Source organism: Scyliorhinus canicula, chromosome 5 (assembly GCF_902713615.1).
Source record: "Scyliorhinus canicula chromosome 5, sScyCan1.1, whole genome shotgun sequence".
NCBI classification, from domain to species: Eukaryota; Metazoa; Chordata; class Chondrichthyes; order Carcharhiniformes; family Scyliorhinidae; genus Scyliorhinus; species Scyliorhinus canicula.
The window spans coordinates 156,318,315-156,341,303 of NC_052150.1; the positions used below are offsets into that span (position 1 = coordinate 156,318,315).

A 22,989-nucleotide genomic window follows, 5' to 3' on the forward strand; every position below is an offset into this window, starting at 1 on the left:
GCAATTAAGAAAGCAAATGGCATGTTGTCTTTTATTGGAAGGGCATTAGAATACAAGAATAAAGATATCGTACTAAAATTCTACAGGGCTTTGTTGAAACCACACCTGGAATACTCTATGCAATTTTGGTAATAATAATCTTTATTGTTACAAGTATGCTTACATTAACACTACTTACGTTGCAGACAGTACAGCAAATGTTCATTAGATTGGTCCCTGCAAAGATAGATTTCTGCTATGATGAGAGGTTGTGTAAACTAGGTCTGTAATCTCGGTAGTTTAGAAGAATGAAAGGTAATCTCACTGAAACGTTCAAGATCATTAAGGGTTTGACAGGACAGATTCTGAGAGGTTGTTTCCACTGGCTGGGCAATCTAGAACAAGGAGACAGTTTCTGTGCAAAGTCATTTAGGAGAGAGATTTATTTACTCAAAGGGTTATGAATCTGTAATTCTCAGGATGTGGATGTTTCATCATTGATTTTATTTGAGGTTGAGATAGACGGATTTTTGGTCTCAGGGTATCAAACAGACGGGAAAGTATCATTGAAGCCCAGGATCAGCTCTGACCATGCTAAAAGGTGTAGCAGGCTTGGCATGCCATTGTGCCTTCACCTGCTCCTGACTCTTGCTTTCCTGTGTTGAGTTCGAAGGAAAATTAAACTTGGGGTGGCATTAGGCCTTCCTGCCCAATTTTACCATATTTGCCATCTCTACCCCAGCTGTAAGGGATGGGATGCTGTAAGAAAATCCAGCCCTTGACTCAGCTATTTGTTTCACATTCACTGTAGGGTAGCTAAATAACTGGTTTTTGCTAGTTTTCATATTTTTTTGGAAGCGGCAGAAGTCCCGTGAATGATGGGTCAGGGATTGCACATAATAGAGGATCCACCTGCATGGTCCTGTGGGAGGCCATAAGGTTCAAATCACTGATCTTCCCATGTGGCAGCCGGCACGCCCAAAGGTATGTGGTCCTTAATTAGCCACTTAAGTGGCTCAGTTGGCTTCTGGGTTGTCAGCTATCTTCCAACTTTGTCACAGCAGACAATATGGTATGGTGAAGGGAAGATTTGGGGCATCACGCCCATGCTTTCTTGCCTCCCAGCCTATCACCATAAGGCTGGTAAAATTCCACCCTGAAATGTGGCTCGGGATGGCCTAGTGGTCTAAGGTGCTGCATTCAAGTTGCAGTCTCCTCTTGAGGCGTGAGTTCAAATCCCACTCCTGATATTCGTTTTGGGGCCAGTTTAGCTCATTGGCTGGACAGTTGGTTCGTGATGCAGAAAAAAGCCAACACCATGGGTTCAATTTCCATACAGGCTGAGGTTATTCATTAAGGCCCCCTCCCCCCCACCCAAATACAGATACAAAGATCTGTAGAGAGACAGGTAGTATTGAGGAAGCAAGGGGGCTGCAGAAGGATTTGGACAAGCTAGGAGAGAGGGCAATGAAGTGGCAAATGAAATACAATGTGGAAAAGTGTGAGGTCATGCACTTTGGAAGGAGGAATCTAGGCATACACTATTTTCTAAATGGGCAGATGCTTAGGAAATCAGAAGCACAAAGGGACTTGGGAGTCCTTGTTCACGATTCTCTTAAGGTTAATGTGCAGGTTCAGTCAGCAATTAAGAAGGCAAATGCAATGTTAGCATTCATGTCGAGAGGGCTAGAATACTAGAACAGGGAGATACTTCTGAGGCTGTATAAGGCTCTGGTCAGACCCCATTTGGATGGAGTATGTGAGCAGTTTTGGGCCCCGTATCTAAGGAAGAATGTGCTGGCCTTGGAAACGGTCCAGAGGAGGTTCACAAGAATGATCCCTCAAACGAAGAACTTGTCATATGAGGAACGGGTGAGGACTTTGGGTCTGTACTCATTGGAGTTTAGAAGGATGAGGGGGGATCTTATTGAAACTTACAGGATACTGCGAGGCCTGGATAGAGTGGACGTGAAGAGGATGTTTCTACTTGTAGGAGAAATTAGAACCAGACGACACCATCTCAGACCAAAGGGACGATCCTTTAAAACAGAGATGAGGAGGAATTTCTTCAGCCAGAGGGTGGTAAATATGTGGAACTCTTTGCCGCAGAAGGCTGTGGAGGCCAAATCACTGAGTGTCTTTAAGACAGAGATAGATAGGTTCATGATTAATAAGGGGATCAGAGGTTAAGGGAAAGAAGGCAGGAGAATGGGGAGGAGAAAATATCAGCCATGATTGAACGGCGGAGCAGACTCGATAGGCTGAGTGGCCTAATTCTGCTCCTATGGTCTTATGGTCCCTTCAAAGGGGAAAGCAACCTATGGGCATCTGGGATTATGGCGACTTTACTTTATAAACACCTTATTACAATTATTGTGTATTTCTTTCCTGTTCTGCAGGCTATGATGCTAAGACACTGGGAAAGGATTGCACAGGTCACAGGTCATACTTTTGATGTTGAATCTGATCAGTTTTGTCTCAAAAACATAACAGAAGCTCCGTTATTAAAATATAAAGAAGACATTGAGGTAAGGTGCTAATTATCTATCTCTTTACTTTCTTTCAAAAGCAGCAAAAAAGCAAACCTGGTTAAGACACTAATTTTGATTTATTCTATAATTTGCTAGTGAGAGGCAGGAAACTTTACAAAGTAGGTTTCTTCACGGCAATTATATTATGCCAGCAAATGTAGTTTTATTACAAACAAAGTTCATGGGAAAGGAATCAACCTAAGTTAAAAAGTGTTAATAATTTTGGCAAAATAGAATCTTAATTGACTTGATAAGCAGAAGTAAATTTAGCTTGTAATGTCATTTAAAACTTAAACTGTGTCACATGATAACATCAGTTTATTTGTAAAGGATTTTTCTTTATTTACTGGCGATTGTTTTTCATGGACTGATTCCTTTGTTCTCCCTCAACAAATGATTTAACTACAAGTTTATCAATTCACTACTAGGAGTCCCATGATGGTTAGGGAAACAAATAAGCATTTCTGCAGCCGTAGAAGTGAATCCAGGATTATATGTCAAGGATGTCACTGAATGGCTGCAGAGCAACTTGAGTGGAGACTGTGAACTGCCAGTGTTCGTGGTCCACATCAGTATCAACAACATAGTTATAAAGAGGGATGTGGTCCTAAAGTCAAAATTTAGGAGCTAGGTAGAAAATTCGAGCAAGATGTCAAAACTAGTAATCTCCAGATGCATCCTGGTACCATGCGCAACTGAGGAGAAAAATAGGAGGATAGAGCAGATGAATCCTGGAAAGATAGTACAGGAGGGAGGGCTATAGATCATTGGGACATAGGGAATCAGCTTTAGGGGAGATGGGACCTGTACAGGCTGGACTGGTTGCATGTAAACAGAGCCGGGATTGGTTTCCTTCTGGGGTGACTTGTTGCTGCCCTATTGGGGAGAGTTGAAACTAAATAGTAGTGTGGGAACCAGGAGTTAATACTAGAGAAGAGTGCAGAGGAGCTAAGAAAATTCGGGGAAACTGATATTACTAGAGTAGGAAACAATAAGCTATTAGGAGGGTTCAACATAAGGGGAAAAATGCATTTCAATTCCAATTCTCTTCATTTGCACTAAGGTATACTTTTGTCTGTTTCCATAGTTAGTAATTCGCAGAACAGCTCGCTTGTCTGTCACAAAGAGGGAATGTAATAAAGTTTAAATTAGGATACTGTGCATATATGTGAATGCGCTGAGCATAGCTATGAAGATTAATGAGATGCAGACGCAGATAGGTATATGGTCGTGGGAAGTTGGTGCATCTGGTTAGCCTGCAATTCAAGTTTGCTGGCTCTATTTGGAGGGTATGCATCTCCTATCCCACCTCAGTTTTCATGGAGCCAGGCCAACATCTCAATGTTTTGTGGTTCACAGTCTGTCGGAGAAGTCGAGAACTATAGTTGGGACCTGGGAACCTTTTCAAAGTCAGATTCAAAAGTCTTATCCATGCCCCATGCATCTTCCATGCCCTCTCCATGCCAACTCATACCACCCCATGTCCCCTTATAGCCCTCATGCCAAGTCATGCCCCCTATCCACCCCAGTGGCTCCTCCTACCTTCAATGCTCATTCACCCAGTATACACTGTGTATAGACCGAATAAACAATCTAGTAACAATGTGTTGAACTACTCAGAAAAAAACACCCATTCACCAGTCTTTTTTTGAAAAAATCTATTATTCCTACAACCCTATAAATGTGTGGACTTCCGGCGGCGTCCATGGAGTGAGCGGTTGCACATTTCGTAGATCCTGCTCAAAGTGGAATTTTTCAATCCTTTCCCCATTTGAGGGGTGTAGTTTTGGATGGAAAGAGGTGTAGGAGTCTGAGTGTAACTCCTCTGGTGTGGCTGGTGGATGGATCTTTGAAAGAACTAGGAGTGGATCGAGAAGAAGGGAGCTGATGGAGCAGGATAATCTTTGTGAGCCACAGGCCAAGATGGCAGAGAGAAAAGGGCCTGTTCTGTCCGCCCAGTGGTCAATGGAGCAGCTGGTGGACTTCTTAAATGAGGAGTTCAGACAGCAGAGAAGGGATGCCTGCAGGACTTAGAATTGGTGGTAGAGCCGCTCAAAGCAGGGATTGACCGTGTAGAGCAGAGGCTGGAGTCCCAGGGCCAGGCGATCCAAAAAGTGCAGGAGATCTTGGAGGAGCACGAGGAACAGGTCGCCTCGGTGGCAGCCGAGATGGGGGTGATGTGGGAGACCCATAAGAGGCTGAAGGAGAAAGTGGAGTATCTTTAGAACACTTCAGAAGGCAAAACCTGTGGATCGTGGGGATTCCCAAAGGCATTGAAGGAGTGGAAGCCAGCACGTATGTGGCCAAGATGCTGGAAAAGCTGATGGAGGGGGCCTTTGATTGGTCTCTGGAGTCGACTGAATGCACAGGGCGCTGATGAGGAGGCCACAGGTGGGCGAGCCACCAAGGGCAATGGGGGTGCGGTTGCACCGCTTCTTGGACAAAGAGAAGATTCTTCTTTGGGCGGGGCAGAGAGGAAGTGCACATGGGAGGATAACGAGCTACGGATATATCGAAACCTGGGCACAGAACTGGCCAAGAGGAGGCCTGGGTTTAACCGGGTCAAGGCTGCCCTCTTCAAGAAGGGAGTGAAGTTTGGAGCTCTGGACCAGCCCACCTCTGGGTGACTTTCCAACTCCAGGGTCTCAGGTTCGATTCACGGCTTGGGTCACTGTCTGTGCAGAGTCTGCACGTTCTCCCCGTGTCTGCGTGGGTTTCCTCTGGGTGCTCTAGTTTCCTCCCACAAGGCACCAAAATGTGGGCGACTAGGGGCTTTTTACAGTAACTTCATTGCAGTGTTAATGTAAGCCTACTTGTGATATAAACATTATTATTATTTTGGTACACTAGAGGAGGTGATGGAGTTTTTGAGAGACAGTGTACTGGCAAGGAAAGGAGGACCAGTGAACTTTGGAGTAGGTGTGAAGAGGTGATTTCTTTTGGTGATTGTTGGAGAACCATTTCTCCTTTGAAATGTTTTGTTGGGCTTGGTGGCGTGGTGGTTGGTGACTATAAAGTGCACCTTTTTCTGTTTCTTTGTTTCCTGAGGGAATGTGGATGGAGGGAGGGGGGGAGGGGGATCTGGGGGTTTAGGAGGTTGTGAGGCTTGGGTGGCGGCTGCTTTGCTGGCTGGGCAGGCTAGTTAATGGAAGCACAGCTTAGGGTGGTCAGGTAGTTGGTGTAGGGGAGGGGAATGGGTCTGTTATCTTGTTGGGAGAGGGGGGAAAGGGGTGCTGTCAAGGGTGTGGTTGGTGTGACACAGTTGGAAAAGGAGTGGTGATGGTGGACATCCGAATGTGGGCTTGGAGGATCGCGTGACATGGTCGGGTTCAGTCCTAAAGTGGGATATGGTTGATCGGCAGGGAAGGGGGTGGGCAGCCACCAAACAGGTGGGTCACATGAGGGGGCTGAATGGGACGGCCAAGCGGTCACGTGCTTTCACAGACTAGTGTTTACCGGACTAGCGTTCTACAAATCTAGACTAATAATCCAGAGAATTTGAGTTCAAGTCCCATGAGAATTTTAGAATTATAATTTGGTTTAAAAAATTTGGAAATAAAAAGATGGTGTCAGTAATGGAAAACATGAAACCTTCAGATTTCTGCTAGTCTCACCGACCCCACCCCCTCCTGCCTCAACCCTCCTCCCAAAGCCCCTTTCCAATAATCGTGCTAACCTTGGGTGAAATTCTCCGACCCCCCGCAGGGTCAGAGAATCGCCCGGGGCCGGCGAAAATCCCGCCCCTGCCGTGGCCAGAATTCTCCACCACCCAGGAATTGGCGGGTGCGGGAATCGCGCCACGTCGAGCGGCGAGCCCCCTGCGGCGATTCTCTGGCCCGCAATGGGCCGAAGTCCCGCCGCTGGGAGGCCTCTCCCGCCGCCGAGGTTTGAACCACCTCTGGTGGCGCCGGGATTGGTGGCGTGAGCGGGCTCCTGGGGTCCTGGGGGGGGCGCGGGGCGATCGGACCCTGGGGGGTGCCCCCACGGTGGCCTGGCCCGCGATCGGAGCCCACCAATCGGCAGGCGGGCCAGTGCCGTGGGGCACTCTTTTTCTTCCGCCGCCACCACGGCCTCCACCATGGCGGAGGCGGAAGAGAACCCCCCTACCGCGCATGTGCCGGTGGTGACGTCAGCGGCAGCTGACGCACCGGCGCATGCGCGAACCGGCGAAGGCCTTTCGGCCAGCCCGGGCGGTGGGCGTCAAAGGCCGTTGGCGCCGGTTTTGGCGCCAGTCGGCGGTGCACCAACCACTCCGGAGCGGGCCTAAGCCCCCAAAAGTGCGGAGAATTCCACACCTTTGGGGAGGCCCGACGCCGGAGTGGTTGGCGCCACTCCGCTACGCCGGGACCCCCCGCCCCGCCAGGTAGGGGAGAATCCCGGCCCTTTTCTCTACAAATAATTATCCAAAGCTTAACAAGCCATGCAACTGTACCTAGACAAATCTGCCGTTGTTCAGAAAGAAGGCTGACTACCAACAAATCTCAGCCTTGCCATTAATGCCCATATTCTGAGAATAAATACAAATAATCTTACTATAAACAAGATCAAATTTTAATAGACATTACAATGAATGTAATGCACCAGCTACTAAATAAATAAATATGTTTTCTAGGACATTTGTATTAGTGCTGGAAAGGAAAAGGATATTGAAGCAAAACTGAAAGCTGTAATTAATGAATGGAGTGGACATGTCCTTACTTTTGCCCCATTCAAGATGAGGGGTGAGTTGCTCCTGAAAGGATCAGATACCACAGAGAATATTGCACTAATGGAGGACAGTCTGATGATACTTGGCTCATTAATGAGTAACAGGTAATTGGATAATAGTGTATATTTTTTGTAATGCATACAATAATGGAATTGAATCATAAATTGGTTAAAGGTTTCACCTGACTGAAACATAAAGATGAAGATCAAACGGTATGTAAATATCTTTCAATTAAAATATTGAAATACAGCTGTTAAATAATTTTCTTGTACTCATTCACTGAAATATTGTAATAACCTTTCTGTTATTTACTTTAGGTTGGAAAATGTGATAGATGTTTTAAAATATGCAGTTATTTCTACTGAAGAATGCTACAGTTCGTATTTGGCTTCAGGTTTAATTATCTATTCAAAGATTAAAGGTTTGAATATAATTGTTCCATGTCATTGCTCATGCCTGTGGCTGAGTCATCCAACTACAACTCAACACCTCTACTTAGGTCATCGCAATGACTCTGAGCATTTCCTTCTCCTGGTCTGTTGCATTTAGCACATTTAGGTGAAACCCTCAGGGGAGCAAAACACTTTTAACTTGTTTTCCAAATGAAGCTTCTTTTGACATTTTCAAAATTATGAAGGAAATGGATAGAATTTGCCCAGTCAACTTGTTTTATTTTAACAAGGGGCACAAAGGAAAAGTTAGAAACATAAATGGTAAAAATATTTACTATTTTAATGTTGAAGCATTTCTTTTGCTGTGAATGAGTTTCTCAAAGATGTGTGGTTCCTTTGCTGCTAGGTATAATGCGCCATTCAAACCCACTATTCAACAGTGGGTGCAGAAGCTCTCAAATACCACAGAAATAATTGAAAACTGGCTCACAGTTCAGAACCTTTGGATTTACCTGGAAGCCGTGTTTGTTGGTGGAGATATTGCCAAACAACTGCCGCAGGTTTGTATACTCTGAGAAAGTAAACATTTTGAGAATTCCACACAGCGCTTTCAAAATTACAATTCTGCTGTCTTTGCAATTGTCGTCTAAAATGATTGGGGTCAAGTAAGTTTTGACCATTTGCAAAGAACATGATTGGCTAATGCTGATTATTCTTACATACGACATAAGGTTTAGGAGCAGGAGTAGACCATTCGGCCCGTCGAGCCTGCTCCACCATTTAATACGATCATGGCTGATCTGATTGTGACCTCAACTCCACATGCCTGCCTACCCCCTTGCTTATCAAGAATCTATCTAGCTCTATCTAAAAAGTTTTCAAAGACTTTGCTTCCATCACCTTTTCAGGAAGAGAGTTCCAAAGATTTACGATCCTCTGAGAGGAAGAAATTCCCCTAATTTCTGTCTTTAATAATAGGGGTCGCCCGTTTAAGACAGAGGTGAAGAGAATTTTTCTCTCTCAGAGGATTGTGAATCTCTGTGACCTCTAGTTCTCGGTTCTCACACAAAAGGAAGCATTATTTCTACATCCAACCTGTCAAGACCTCTCAGGATCTTATATGTTTCAATCAAGTCACCTTTTATTCTTCTAAATCCCAGTGTATATAAACCTAGCTGGTCCAACCGTTCCTCATAAGTCAGCCCTTCCATTCCAACTGTTAATTGAGTAAACCTTCTCTGAACAACTTCCAATGCATTTGCATCCTTCCTTAAATAAGGAGACCAACACTGTCCAGAGTAATCCAGATGTGGTGCCACCAATCCCCTGTATAACTGAGGCATTGGCCGGGATTCTCCCGGAATCTGCGGGGCGGCCCATACTGGCGCCAAAGAGCAGCATGAACCACTCCGGCGTTGAGCTGCCCAGAAGTTGTGGAATCCTCTGCACTTCCGGGACTAGGCCGGCGCTGGAGGGGTTGACGCCGTGACAACCGCCGCCGAAGGGTCTCCGCCGGCCGGCGTAAGTTGGCGCATGCGCAGAACCGCTGGCGTGTTTCCTGCGCATACGCAGGGGGTTTCTTCTCCGCACTGGCCATGGCGGAGCCTTACACAGGCCGGCACGGAGGGAAAGAGTGACCCCACGGCACAGGCCTGCCCTCAGGTCAGAGGGCTCCGATCGTGGGTCAGGCCACGGAGGGGGCCCCTCCCCGGGGCCAGATCCCCCCGCGTCCCCCAGTGGGCTCCGCTAGCCGCCCTTCAAGCCAGGTCTTGCCAGTATGGACCATATCTAATCCACTCCGGTGGGACTGGCCGAAAATGGGCGGCCACACAGCCCATCGGGGCCTGGAGAATTGCCGGGGGTGCCGCTGCCAACGGCCCCCGACCGGCGCGGCACGATCTCTGCCCCCGCCTGAAAACTGGAGCCGGAGAATTCGGCAGCCAGCGTCAGTGCGGCGGGGCGGGATTCACGCCGCCCCCCGGCAATTCTCCGACCCGGCGGGGGGATCGGAGAATCCTGCCCACTATCTCCCTACATTTGTAGTCAATTCCCAGGCAACAACAGTAACATTCTATTAGCTTTCCTAATTACTTGCTGTACCTGCATACTAACCTTTTGTGATTCATTTAAGAGGACATGCAGACCCCTCTGCATCCCAGGACTCTGCAATCTCTCATCATTTAGTTAATATGATTGTTTTATATCCTGCCACGATGGGCAATTTCACCTTCTCCCATATTACACTCCATTTGTCAGAACTTTGCCTACAAACCTAACCGGTCTATAGCACTTTGTAGCCTCCTTATGTCCTCTTCACAACTTACTTTCCTATCTTTCTTTGAGTCTTCAACAACTTTAGAAACTATACCTGCAGACCCTTCATCAAAGTCATTTAAAAATTGAAGGCATTTTAAATATATACATAATCACAAAAATACTAAAGCCAACTGTGGCAATGGTAACAAACCCCTCCCCCTCCATATATTCCCTCCAGCAACAGCCCCACTCATCTCGCTGCCACCCTGGTACCCGCCTCCCTTTTCCAACCTGTCGCCGCACCGCTCCAAACAAAAAGTAAACATCTACCCACCCCAACCCTGCTAACGACTCAATATGAAGTTGATAATAAACAGCTTCCACCTCAAGTTGACCCGCTCCTCCACTGCTTGAATGGCAAACTTAATTTTTTCCAAATCACTCACCCATACTCCCGCCTTTGGCAGCTCTGAGTCTCGCCAGCACAACAAAATCTGTCTCTGGGATATCACGGAGGCCAAGGAGTCAGCCTTTCTCCCCACCTGTATTCTTGGATCCTCCGACACTCCTAATATTGCCATCTCCAGACCTGAGGCTACTTCTACCCCCAAAATCTTCGGCATTACGCCTGAATAATAGGAAACAAATGAAAGATGAACTGAATAGTTACTTTGCATCAATCTTCACGGTGGAAGACACCAGTGGGATGCTAGAGCTCCAGGTGAACCAGGGGGCAGAGGTGAGTGCAGTGGCCATTACTAAGGAGAAGGTTCTAGGGAAACTGAAAGGTCTGAAGGTGGATAAGTCACCTGGACCGGATGGACTACACCCCAGGGTCCTAAAAGAGTTAGCTGAGGAAATTGTGGAGGCATTGGTGGTGATCTTTCAGGAATCACTGGAGGCAGGAAGGGTCTCAGAGGACTGGTAGGTGGCTAATGTAACACCGCTGTTTAAGAAGGGAGGGAGGCAGAAGACGGGAAATTATAGATCGGTTAGCCTGATTTCGGTCATTTGTAAGATTCTAGAGTCTGTTATTAAAGATGAAATCGCGAAGCACTTGGAAGTGCATGGTAAAATAGGACTGAGTCAGCACGGCTTTGTCAAAGGGAGGTCGTGTCTGGCAAATCTGTTAGAGTTCTTTGAGGAGGTAACAAGCAAGTTAGACAAAGGAGAACCAGAGGACAGATTTATTTAGATTTCCAGAAGGCCTTTGACAAGGTGCTGCATAGGAGACTGTTAAATAAGTTAAGAGCTCGTGGTGTTCAGGGTAAGATCCTGGCATGGATAGAGGATTGGCTGACTGGCAGAAGGCAGAGAGTGGGGATAAAGGGGTCTTTTTCAGGATGGCAGCCGGTGACTAGTGGTCTGCCTCAGGGGTCTGTGCTGGAACCGCTGGAACCGCATAGACTATTTTCTAAATGGGGAATTGCTTCAGAAAGCAGAAGCACATTTTTTGTATTCTATTAGATTTTATGGTCTAATTGAAAAAAAAGTCTTCAAATAAAACATTTAAAAATGAAATATTATGATCTGTAGCTTGCTTATAATAGAACGGCATGGTGGCACAGTGGGTTAGCACTGCTGCCTACAGTGCTGAGGACCTGGGTTCGATCCCGGTCCCGGGAGTTTGCACGTTCTCCCCGTGTCTGCGCGGTTTTCACCCCCACGACCCAAAGATGTGGGGGATTGGCCACACTAAATTGCCCCTTAATTGGAAAAAAATAAATGGGCACTCTGAATTTATTTTTTCAAAGAAGCTTGGTTGTAATTATTTTAGTTAAAACTAAATCTTTTTCTCTAATTAGGAGGCCAAAAGATTTCAGAACATTGATAAATCATGGCAGAAGATCATGCAGAGAGCTCATGATAATACAAACATTGTGCAGTGCTGTGTAGGCGACGAGACTTTAGCTCAGCTTTTACCACATTTACTGGAGCAGCTAGAGATGTGCCAGAAATCGCTTACAGGGTACTTGGAAAAGAAACGACTTTTATTTCCCAGATTTTTCTTTGTTTCTGACCCTGCTCTGCTGGAAATCCTTGGTCAAGCCTCTGACTCGCACACTATACAGGTAAAACTATTTTAATCTGATCTCTGGGATCTCTTGGCTGGGATTCTCCCCTACCCGGAGGGGTGGGGGTTCCCGGCGTGTTGGAGCGGCGTGAACCACTCCGGCGTCAGGCCGCCTCAAAGGTGCGGAAGTCTCAGTGCATGCGCCGGAGCGTCAGCGGCTGCTGACGTCATCCCGGCGCATGCGCAGGGGAGGGGGTCTCTTCCGCCTCCGCCATGGTGAAGACCATGGTGAAGGCAGAAGAAAAAGAGTGCCCTCATGGCACAGGCCCGCCCTCCGATCGGTGGGCCCCGATCGCGGGCCAGGCCACCGTGGGGGCACCCCCCGGGGTCAGATGGGCCCGCGCACCCCCCCAGGACCCTGGCACCCGCCCATGCCGCCAATCCCGCTGGTCAGGTAGGTGTTTTGATTCCCATTCGCGGGAGAGGGTTGTCAGCGGCGGGACTTCGGCCCATCACAGGCCGGAGAATCGCCGTGGGGGACCCGCCGACCGGCGCGGCGCGATTCCCGCCCCCGCCAAATCTCGGGCAGTGGAGAATTGGGGCCACGGCGGGGGCGGGATTGATGCCGGCCCCGGGCGATTCTCCGACCCGGCGGGTGTCGGAGAATCCCGCTCCTTGTTTCTGTGCAGATTATAAACTTGCGGTTATATATTTCCAATATCACGACTCCGACTTGTTTATTTTATGCAGGCAGTTTCTCACGAGGATAATTAGAATACGAGGAAAAATATTTACTCAGTTACGAGCAAGAGCACAGTTATGCTCAACGTTTTATTTGCTCTGCCTTCTTTTGACGTCATTACCTCCACCCAGGGCACACACAGGCATTCCTTTGGCGGCCACTGTCTTACACTTGGAAAGCTGGGTTCCATTGGTATACTGAGGTACCTTCCTAGTACGCCTATGGAGTTTTAACTATTGGTGTAGAGTTTCTGCGCCTGGCACTGCTTTCAGCTGTCAAATTGCTTTTTTAAGACCAACTGATTTTCTGTCACTTTAAGGTAAATGTGAAACCTTCAGGAAATGTCAGAAGCCAGTGCAACCTGGTCTTGGTCGCATTTCAAAGAAACATACTTAGAAACATACATACAAAATAGATGTAGGAGTAGGCCATTCGGCCCTTCGAATCATTATGATCATGGCTGCTCATCAAATTCAATACCCTGATCCAAGAGCTATATCTAGGTATTATGAGGTATACTCCTGGGGCGGGATTCTCCACTACCCGGCGGGGTGGGCCGTACCGGCACCGAGGAGTAGCGTGAACCGCTCCGGCATCAGGCCGCCCAGACATGCGGATGCTCTGCACCTTCAGGGGCTGGGCCGGCGCCGGTGGGGTTGGCGCTGCGCCAATCAGTGCTGAAGGGCCTCCACCGGTCAGCGCATGCGCGGGAGTGCAAACGTGTGCTGGCGTCACCCCAGCGCATGCGAAGGGAGTTCTTCGCCGCACCGGCCATGGCGGACCGTTACACCGGCCGGTGCAGAAGGAAAGAGTGCCCCCACGGCACAGGCCCACCCGCGAATTGGTGGGCCCCGATTGCAGGCCAGGCCACCGTGGGGGCCTTCCCCGGGGCCAGATCCCCCCGCGCCCCCCAAGGAATCACCGGACCGGGGTGGGAGGGGTGGGGGGCGCTGCCAACGGCCCCCGACTGGCCCGACGCCATTCCCGCCCCTGCCGAAAAACTGGAACCGGAGAATCGGGCGGCGGGGGGGGGGGGGGGGGGGGGGCAATTCACGCCGTCCCCCCGCCGATTCTCCGGCCTGGCAGGGAGTCGGAGAATCCTGCCCGTGGTTTTCCAGTAATGGTGGAAGATCTGCGGAACATGGAGGAGGTTTTGAACCCTAATATCTACCTAAATGTACTGACAACCCATATGATCACAGTCAAAGTTACAAATATAGGAGGAAAATATTACATTCGGAAATGGAGAATTCTGAATCATTTTGAAACATACTGAAAATGTATTGTAAAATTATGTTTGACATAAATATTAAAAATGTTTTAGACACGAGGGCTGGTTTTCTCAGTTGGCTAGATGGCTGCTGTGTGGTATAGAATAAAGTCAACAGTGTGGGTTCAATTCCTGTTCAAGCTGATCTAAATTTGGGATCTGCGCCCTCGACCTACCCCCTGAGAGAAGAAGACAGCGGCAAACCACCACAGAAGGAGAACTGCTCAGGATGTAGCATCAGCAGAAAATGAGCCAAGCACCTGCCTTCAGGCAGAGCACACATGAATGATTGAATTAATTTGAGACATATTAAAAGAAAACATTTTGACTGTTTCAGGCTCACCTGCTCAGTCTTTTTGACAATGTGAATAGAGTGGGGTTCAACGAAACAAATTACGACCAGATCCTCCGCTTTGAATCTCAGGAGGGAGAAACAGTTGACCTCAATGAATCAATTACAGCCCAGGTAAGAAAACATGGGGCAGTTCAAAATGGATTGCAGGACAATTATAGGTGAAAAAAATAGTCAGCCCTTCTCAGCTCACCCTTTCAGAAAGACCTTAAAATGCTCCCCATTGCAGTCACGAGTTGCTTGTTATTAATTCTATGTTTTATCACTCCTTCCTGCATCCAGGGCTGAATTTCAGTCCCCCATGGGATCGAATTGAGGTGCAGGTGGGCCCAGAAAAACACACACTCAGAAGGGGCTACTGGCTCCTGATGCCTCAGTGATGTGATTAGGTTTTCAAAGGAAGGGAAGACGGGAGCCAGAAACCTGCACACCTCAAAGTAATTATTTGTTGAGCTCATTGCAAAGATCATCAGGGATATGAGAAGCAACAGTTAGCAATTTTCAAATGACAAACGTAGTGAACACGGAGGCTCTGGGACATATTTGAGCATAGTTGTCAGGAGCACAGCAAGGGGCTATACATGCTTATGCCTGTAGTGTGAAAAGGTTTCTTAAAATGAGAGATTAAAACCCAGTTGCTCATGCAACAAGGTTTCCATCGGTAGAGCTGAGAGGTTTAAATTTGTGAGGAGAGGGTGTTTCGACTTTGAGAGGAAGGTGAGACTGCTGGCTTGCTTTATCTCTTTTTCCAGATGGAGGGAAGAGCACAGTTCTCCTGTTCACCACAGGGCATCAAGGGAAGTATCATAAAAATGTGACACTACCTGGAGATGGCCCTCTGCTCTTCCTGCTCATTCATTTGCAAAGGCAATGGAAAACTCATTTATGGCTGCCCTTTGCCTTTTAAATGATCCCTCCATGCCTAGCCCTGCCTCCTACCCATGCCTGTACCCATAATTGGGTGAGAAACCCAGTTCTGGACTAATTAGTGGCAGACACTTTGAAAGTTGTGTCATGCCACTGACATTGATGCAGTGAAGGGTTGGGACCTAGAAATATTCTGACTGGTGAGTTCCCACTCCTGAAATGAAAATTTGGTTCCAGGAGTCAATTCTCCATGTTAATCATTTTTTCTGTGATGAAAAATTTCCTGATATCTGTCCTGAAATTTACCTTATACTAGTTAGAACGTGTGTTTCCAAATTCTACTCTCCAAATTTAAGTAATATATTCTTGGTTTTCTTTTTCCATTGCATTAATTATTTTAAAGCCTCTATATGGTCACTTCTCAGAAACCTCCTGGGCTAAGCCACAAGTCCGTGAATCAGAGAATCCCTACAGTGCAGAAGGAGGCCATTCGGCCCACCAAGTCCACACTGACCCTTGATCCAATGGAGCACCCTAGTGTCCAAAGTGTTACGGATCAGCTTCATGCATTTTCTGTGCATTGTCTTCAGCACTTGAATTGTGTCTCAAGGAAAGCAGAGCATTGTAGAGTTCGATTTCAGATTTCAACTTCCTTTTTTTGTTGGCTCCATAGTTCAACATTCTACTGGCTTTTCTGATTATTGTTCTGCCATGGATTATGGATTATTTTTGAGTGCTTTATTTGTTCATTCCCACACTTTATTGGAAATGAAGTGTACAGTTTAATTTATTGTCTCACATGAACGTGTTGAAAAATAAAGATCTTGAAAATGTACCTGTTGAGGTTTGTCATAATGCAACTTGCATTTCATTTTGGACAATTATTGCGTAGATTGATTTCTGCTGTGCAATGTTTTATGTAACCTGTGCTTTAAATCTTATCTATTGCCATGATTTTTAATTTATTTTAATTATCTCACCTTTTAGGGCAACGTGGAAGTCTGGCTGGCGCAACTCCTGTCTGGGGTCAGAAAGACAATTCACAGTATTATCCGCCAGGCATCAATAGCTATCACTGATAAGGAGATCAAACTATATGAGTTTCAGGCCATGTTCCCTGCACAGATAGGTTTGCTGGGTATTCAGATGATCTGGACGAGAAACTCAGAAGAAGCTTTAAATAATGCCAAAGTTGATAAAAAGGTAATGCCCATTATTTAAATCCTCACGTATGGTCTTTTCAAGCCCACCCACATTTCTAAGTGGTGAACTATAGAGACCTTTTGTTTCGAGCTGCTCAGTCTCTCCCAGATTCTGGCACATTTCCTGTGTTTGTGAGTTTTCAGGAACATCATAGAAACCTTTTCCCTCGCAAAGCCCACCGCCATGCATCATAAATCACATGGGCTTTGTATCCGGGTAGAAATGCTGATGAGCTATTCTTTAGACCCAAACTCTATTCCAGCTTGGAAGTAAAAGGACAGATTAAAGTTAATAATTTACAATCCAACATTCTCAATGCCTTCCTGGGATTTTGGAGACTCGCAGTCTAACAACAGTAAATACAGATGCTGCGGCCATTGTCTCCCAAGTGTGAACACCTTAAAACTACTTTCCAACAAAACAACCTGGGCCTCCATTTAATCTTTAATAGTCAGGTCATCCAGGCCTGTTGTCAGTAAGTGAGCAGAGTAAGAAGTCTTACAACACCAGGTTAAAGTCCAACATGTTTGTTTCAAACACTAGCTTTCAGAGCACTTATCCTTCCTCCGGTCTTGTCAGGAAGACCTCAGATAAAAGAAAATTACTGCAGATGCTGAAATCTGAAACAAAAACTGAAAATTTTGGATAATCCCATCAGGTCTGACAGCATCTGTGGAGAGAGAACGGAGCTAACGCTTGGAGTCTGGATGACTCTTTGTCAAAGCTGGAGAGAACTGGAAATAGGGTCAGATTTATATTGCTGTGGTGGGGGGGGGGGGGGGGGGAGGGGCGAGGAGCAGTAAGGCTGGATAGAGGGCCAGTGATAGGTGGAGATTGACAAAGATGTTGTGGACAAAAAGACAAAGGGAATATAAATAGTGGTGATCATGGCTAAGAAGGGTGTTGATAGTAGCACATTAAGAGGTCAGAATGTGTTAATGGTAGAATAGGGGGAATCAATGTGTCAAAGGACAACTAGGAACAGGGAACAGATGACCTTCGTGGGGTGGAGTGGGGGAAGGGGAGACAATGGTGAGGGAAAAACAGATTGGTGGAAGAAATTAAAGTAACAGGTCACGTGACCCCTTCATATACCTCAAAATTTAAGACACAGCCATAAAACATAACAAACCTCATTTTCATTACATCAATTCCATTTTCAAATTCCCAGATATTGAAGCAGTCCATTGGAGGAAAAATAATTTTGTAATTCACATGGCCAGTCTTCATTGTTTCTACAACAGTTTAAATGTCCATAGACCATAAGACCATAAGACATATGAGCAGAATTAGGCCACTCAGCCCATCGGGTCTGCTCCACCATTCAATCATAGCTGATATTTTCTCATCCCCATTCTCTTGCCTTCTTCCCATAACCCCATAGCCCCTCATTAATCAAGAACCTATTTATCTCTGTCTTAAAGACACTCAGTGATTTGGCCTTCACAGCCTTCTGCGGCAAAGAGTTGCACAGATTCACCACTCTCTGGCTGAAGAAGTTCCTCCTCATCTCTGTTTTATAGGATCGTTCCTTTAGTCTGAGACTGTGTCCTCTGCTTCTAGTTTTTCCTACAAGTGGATACATCCTCTCCACGTCCACTCTATCCAGGCCTCACCGTATCCTGTAAGTTTCAATAAGATCCCCCCTCAGCCTTCTAAACTCCAATGAGTACAGACCCAGAGTCCTCAACTGTTACTCATACGTCAAGCTCTTCATTCCAGGGATCATTTTTGTGAAGCTCCTCTGGACCCTTTCCAAAACCAGCACATCCTTCCTTAGATATGGGGCCTAAAACTGCTCACAATACTCCAAATGGGGTCTGACCAGAGCCTTATACAGAAGTACATCCCTGGTCTTGCATTCTAGCCCTCTTGACATGAATGCTAACATTGCATTTGTCTTCCTAACTGCCGACTGAACCTGCACGTTAATTTTAAGAGAATCATGAACATGGATTCCCAAATCCCTTTGTGCTTCTGATTTCCTAAGCATCTGCCCATTTAGAAAATAGTCTATGCCTCCATTTCTCCTTCCAAAGTGCATAACCTCACACATTTCCACATTGAATTCCATCTGCCATTTCTTTGCCCACTCTCCTAGCCTGTCCAAGTCCTTCTGCAGCCCGCCTGCTTCCTCAATACTACGTGTCCCTCTACAGATCTTTGTATCATCTGCAAACTTAGCAACAGTTTTGACAAAGAGTCATCCAGACTCCAAGCTTTAGCTCCGTTCTCTCTCCACAGATGCTGTCAGACCTGATAGGATTATCCAGAATTTTCTGTTTTAGTTTCAGATTTCAGTTCCTTCTTTCAGATCGTTAATGTATATTGTGAAAAGTTGTGGTTGGTCTCAGCTCCAACCCTTAAGGCACACCACTAATCACCAGCTGCCATCCTGAAAAAGACCCCTTTATCCCCACTATCTGCCTTCTGCCAGGCAGCCAATCCTCTATCCATGCCAGGATCTTAGCCTTAACACCATAGGCTCTTAAGTTATTTAACAGTCTCCTATGGAAGGCCTTTTGGAAATCTAAATAAATCACGTCAACTGGTTCTCCTTTGTCTAACTTCCTTGTTACTTCCTCAAAGAACTCTAACAGATTTGCCAGATATGACTTCCCCTTGACAAAGCCGTGCTGACTCAGTCCTATTTTATCATGCACTTCCAAGTACTCCGTGATTTCATCTTTAATAATGGACTCTAAAATCTTACCAATGACTGAATTCAGGCTAACCGGCCTATAATTTCCCATCTTCTGCCTCCCTCCCTTCTTAAACAGCGGTGCTACATTAGTCATGTCATCCTATTTTTGCATCGGCAATGATCATCGGGCAGTCATTCTCTTTGACAATCTGGCAGAATATAATGTTTCATTCCAACTTGAAAATTCAGAGAAACTTGGTTGTTTCCCCAAACCAGCTAAACCTGGAATTTCTATGGCAGGTCTCCACATATCCGCTTTTGCGCACATGGGATCATCTGGCATAAAAGAAAAGGCGGCTTTTGATTAATCCCCATATTAGATTCTGCCTAACTTTTTATCCACTGATTTAAATAGAGAGAAAATTGGGCAGGCTCCTGTTACAGTCCCTCTTGCTCACGTTTCCACCATACTCAGAAATAATGAAGGGAAATCTGTCCCCCTATCATTGCTTCTTGGGTAGCAGGTCCTGGGAAATAGCGTTATTTTGGTATATGCAGGTGAAGAATAAGCAGATTTAATTTGCTGCTAAAATTCTTAGCGAACACAAAAATGAAATACTTGTTAATTTGTTAAACCCGATATGTCTATTTGAGATTTCCATAGACTTTTAAATCTATCTCAAAGATTAATCTACTTAGATCAAGCATTTTTGTGCTATTTGATAAATTAGTTTTACTTTTATTTCTAAAGAATTATATTATAATTTTCACATACTTATATATTAATTTAGCATTTCAGACAGAAGGGAATTTGTGTTTCTCAGTTTAAACCTTCACTCTCTCCACCATTGGTTCAACATGACTGCAGTGTGTACCATTTACAAGATGCACTGCATCAACTCAGCCACGCTTGTTCGACAGCACCTCCTGAACCTACGGTTTCTTTAACTTAGAAGGACAATGCTTCATCGCTGGAACATCCCGACTTCCACCCAGATGGTGTTGTGAAGTCCTCGCCGCCCGGCAGTGCCGTGGCGCACGTCCAAGGAAAGCCGCCATTGCCGTGAGCTCCAGGCTTGGCTGATTGGGAAGATGATGAAATCCTCGCCTCGGTGCTGGCTGTGTCACAGCAGGAATACCTGGACAGTATGAAGATGGGCAGAGACTCATACAGAGCCTTCCCCAGACATGAGCTGATAGACAGCTTCCTCACCCCTCACTCCCACCCCGGCTCTGCTGCTGCCAACATGCACATAGCTCCTTCTTTCCCTCATCCAGTGCTAGACACGCTCAAACACGGACTCCTTTCAGATTAGATGCATGTATGGAACTTAAATAACAAAAAAAAAATGATGAGTTGTAATAATGTCTCACCCACCTTAATACTGACATACCGTCTTAGAAAATATCTTTTTTTTGGTTAAAAAAAAACTTAGAAGGACAAGGGCAGCAGGCACATTGAAACATCATCACCAATTATCTTCCAGCTCAGATACCACACTGACTTAGAAATATGTTGCTGTACATTGATCGCTACTGGGTCAAAATCCTGGGATCTCTACTTAATAGCACTCTAGGCATACTTTCACCACATTGATTGCCATAATTCAAAGTGGTAGCTCACCTTCTCAAAGGCATGGGATGAGCAATACATGCTGGCCTTGTCAGCAACATCCATGTCCAATGAATGAATGCATTTTTAAAAATAAATGTTTTGTATTGGATTTTTGAACAGAGTATATTTGCCGTTATGTATACAGGATATGATATATATATCTATATCGGAGGGAAGGGCACACACACACAAATCACAAAGGGAGAGAAGAAAAAAACAGTAACAACACGAGAGAAGTACAAAATCAAATAATTTTTTTAAGATTGAGAAATATCCACATCATTTGCTCACATTTTACTGGATATATTACCCTATCATATCATTCATCTATTTTTGTGTCTGTTCAAACATTCATCAAACAAAACGTTTAGACTGCTGCAGAAAAGTTATTATTATGTGAGATAGATTTTTTGGATTTCTGCTATGGTGTAAGATTAAACCAATGCAAAGCATGTAACATGAAGTATTTGTTTGATGCAGATCATGCAAACAACGAATCAGACATTTATGGATATGCTTAATGATTTGATTGACATGACAACCCGCGAACTAACAAAAATGGAACGAACAAAATACGAAACACTTATCACCATCCATGTACACCAGAAAGACATTTTTGATGATTTGGTATGTAATAGCATATTCAAAACACGTGCTCACAAAGCATGCTGCAGGATGTATATACTTCTAATATTTGCTTCTAATATTGCACTAGGTTCGCATGAACATTAAGTCCACATCTGACTTTGAATGGCAAAAACAGTCTCGGTTTTACTTCATAGAGGACACAGATAAATGTGTTATTCAGATCACAGATGTTGAGTTCAACTATTGCAATGAATACTTAGGCTGTACAGATCGACTTGTGATAACGCCATTAACTGACAGGTAAGAAACTCATTAGCACATTGTGTAATATTCTGTACAATCTAGAATTTATTGATGCAGTTAATTTTATTATTTACTATACACTAGTAGTAAGCAACTGCTAAAACCTGAACGAGCAACCAGAATAAATGGACGTTATATTGTTGTTTCATCGCGTGCACCTAGTGGTGCACAAGGCATGCTTCCATCCGTTCCCAGAGCAATTTATTTCCTGGAACAGTTGAGAGCTTGTCACCAGAGGCTTATAGCTTGAGGGGGCACCATCCACATCAAGCAGCATATCTGACCAGGACTTTCTCTCCCCTCTTACCGCCTGCTATTGGAATGATTTTGCAGGTTGACACTCAACCCGTTTGGTTGCATTATGAATGCAACTTCCTTGAGCATCAAGTCCTGGGGTGGGACTCGAATCCAGAACTTCTGGCTGAGAGGGTGGGATGTTACCCACTGCGCAACAAGACTTCCACATTTATTGTATGATGAAACACAATTATGACAAACTGAAATCACGTAAACGTGTGGAGCACATACAGCAGAGAAACAGGTCATTCAACTTAAATAGTCCATTCTTGAATTTATACTATAAGAAGTCTTACAACACCAGGTTAAAGTCCAACAGATTTGTTTCAAACATGAGCTTTCGGAACCATTCAGGTCCATTCACCTGAGGAAGGAGCTGTGCTCCGAAAGCTCGTGTTTGAAACAAACCTGTTGGACTTTAACCTGGTGTTGTAAGATTTCTTACTGTGCTCACCCCAGTCCAACGCCGGCATCTCCACATCATGAATTTATACTGCAATTGTGGCTCCTCCTATCCTTCTTAGTTTTTTTAATCAGGATAATCTTCAATTCCCTTCTCTCTCATATGCCTGTCCAGCTTGCCCTTAAAATACTATTTGCCTCAACCACTCCTTGTGGTAGTGAGTTTCAAGTTCTCACCACTCTCTGGCTACAGGTGTTCCTTCTAAAGCCCAAATTGATTTATTTGTGACAATCTCATATTGATCTATTTTTGCTCTTCCCCACGCATGGAAGTACTCTCTGTCCATTCTATCGAAGCCATTTAATAACTTTAAACATCTCTATTTCGTCAACCTTCACATAAGGGGCGGGATTCTCCGATCCCCCGCCGGTTCGGAGAATCGGCGGGGGCCGGCATGAATCCCGCCCCCGCCGTCTCCTGAAGTCTCCGGCGCCAGAGATTCGGCGGGGGCGGGAATCGCACCGTGCGTGTTGGCGCCCCCCCCCCCAACAGCAATTCTCCGGCCCGCAATGGGCCGAAGTCCCGCCCCTGTCGCGCCGGCTGGACCGGCGTGAATCAAACCTTACCGGCGGGACCAGGCGGCGTGGGCGGGCTCCGGGGTCCTGGGGGGGGGTGCGGGGCGATCTGGCCCCGGGCGGTGCCCCCACGGTGGCCTGGCCCGCGATCGGGGCCCACCGATCGGCGGGTGGACCTGTGCCGTGGGGGCACTCTTTTCATTCTGCGTTCGCCATAGTCCCTTCGGCCCCGGCTGGCGTGGTGTCAAAG

At 46.0% G+C, this 22,989-nt stretch overlaps 1 protein-coding gene across 2 annotated transcripts in view; it reads left to right on the top strand.

The window, feature by feature from the left end:
* dnah5l (dynein, axonemal, heavy chain 5 like) overlaps positions 1-22,989 on the top strand; it is a 493,661-nt gene that overhangs the window by 223,589 nt on the left and 247,083 nt on the right. For both annotated transcript variants that reach the window (XM_038797876.1, XM_038797875.1), the window contains exons 34-41: positions 2,379-2,507; positions 7,123-7,322; positions 8,017-8,170; positions 11,672-11,938; positions 14,230-14,358; positions 16,099-16,314; positions 21,054-21,200; positions 21,289-21,461. In XM_038797876.1, the coding sequence (XP_038653804.1) occupies positions 2,379-2,507; positions 7,123-7,322; positions 8,017-8,170; positions 11,672-11,938; positions 14,230-14,358; positions 16,099-16,314; positions 21,054-21,200; positions 21,289-21,461 (1,415 nt within the window). The remainder of the gene's footprint in view (positions 1-2,378; positions 2,508-7,122; positions 7,323-8,016; positions 8,171-11,671; positions 11,939-14,229; positions 14,359-16,098; positions 16,315-21,053; positions 21,201-21,288; positions 21,462-22,989) is intronic.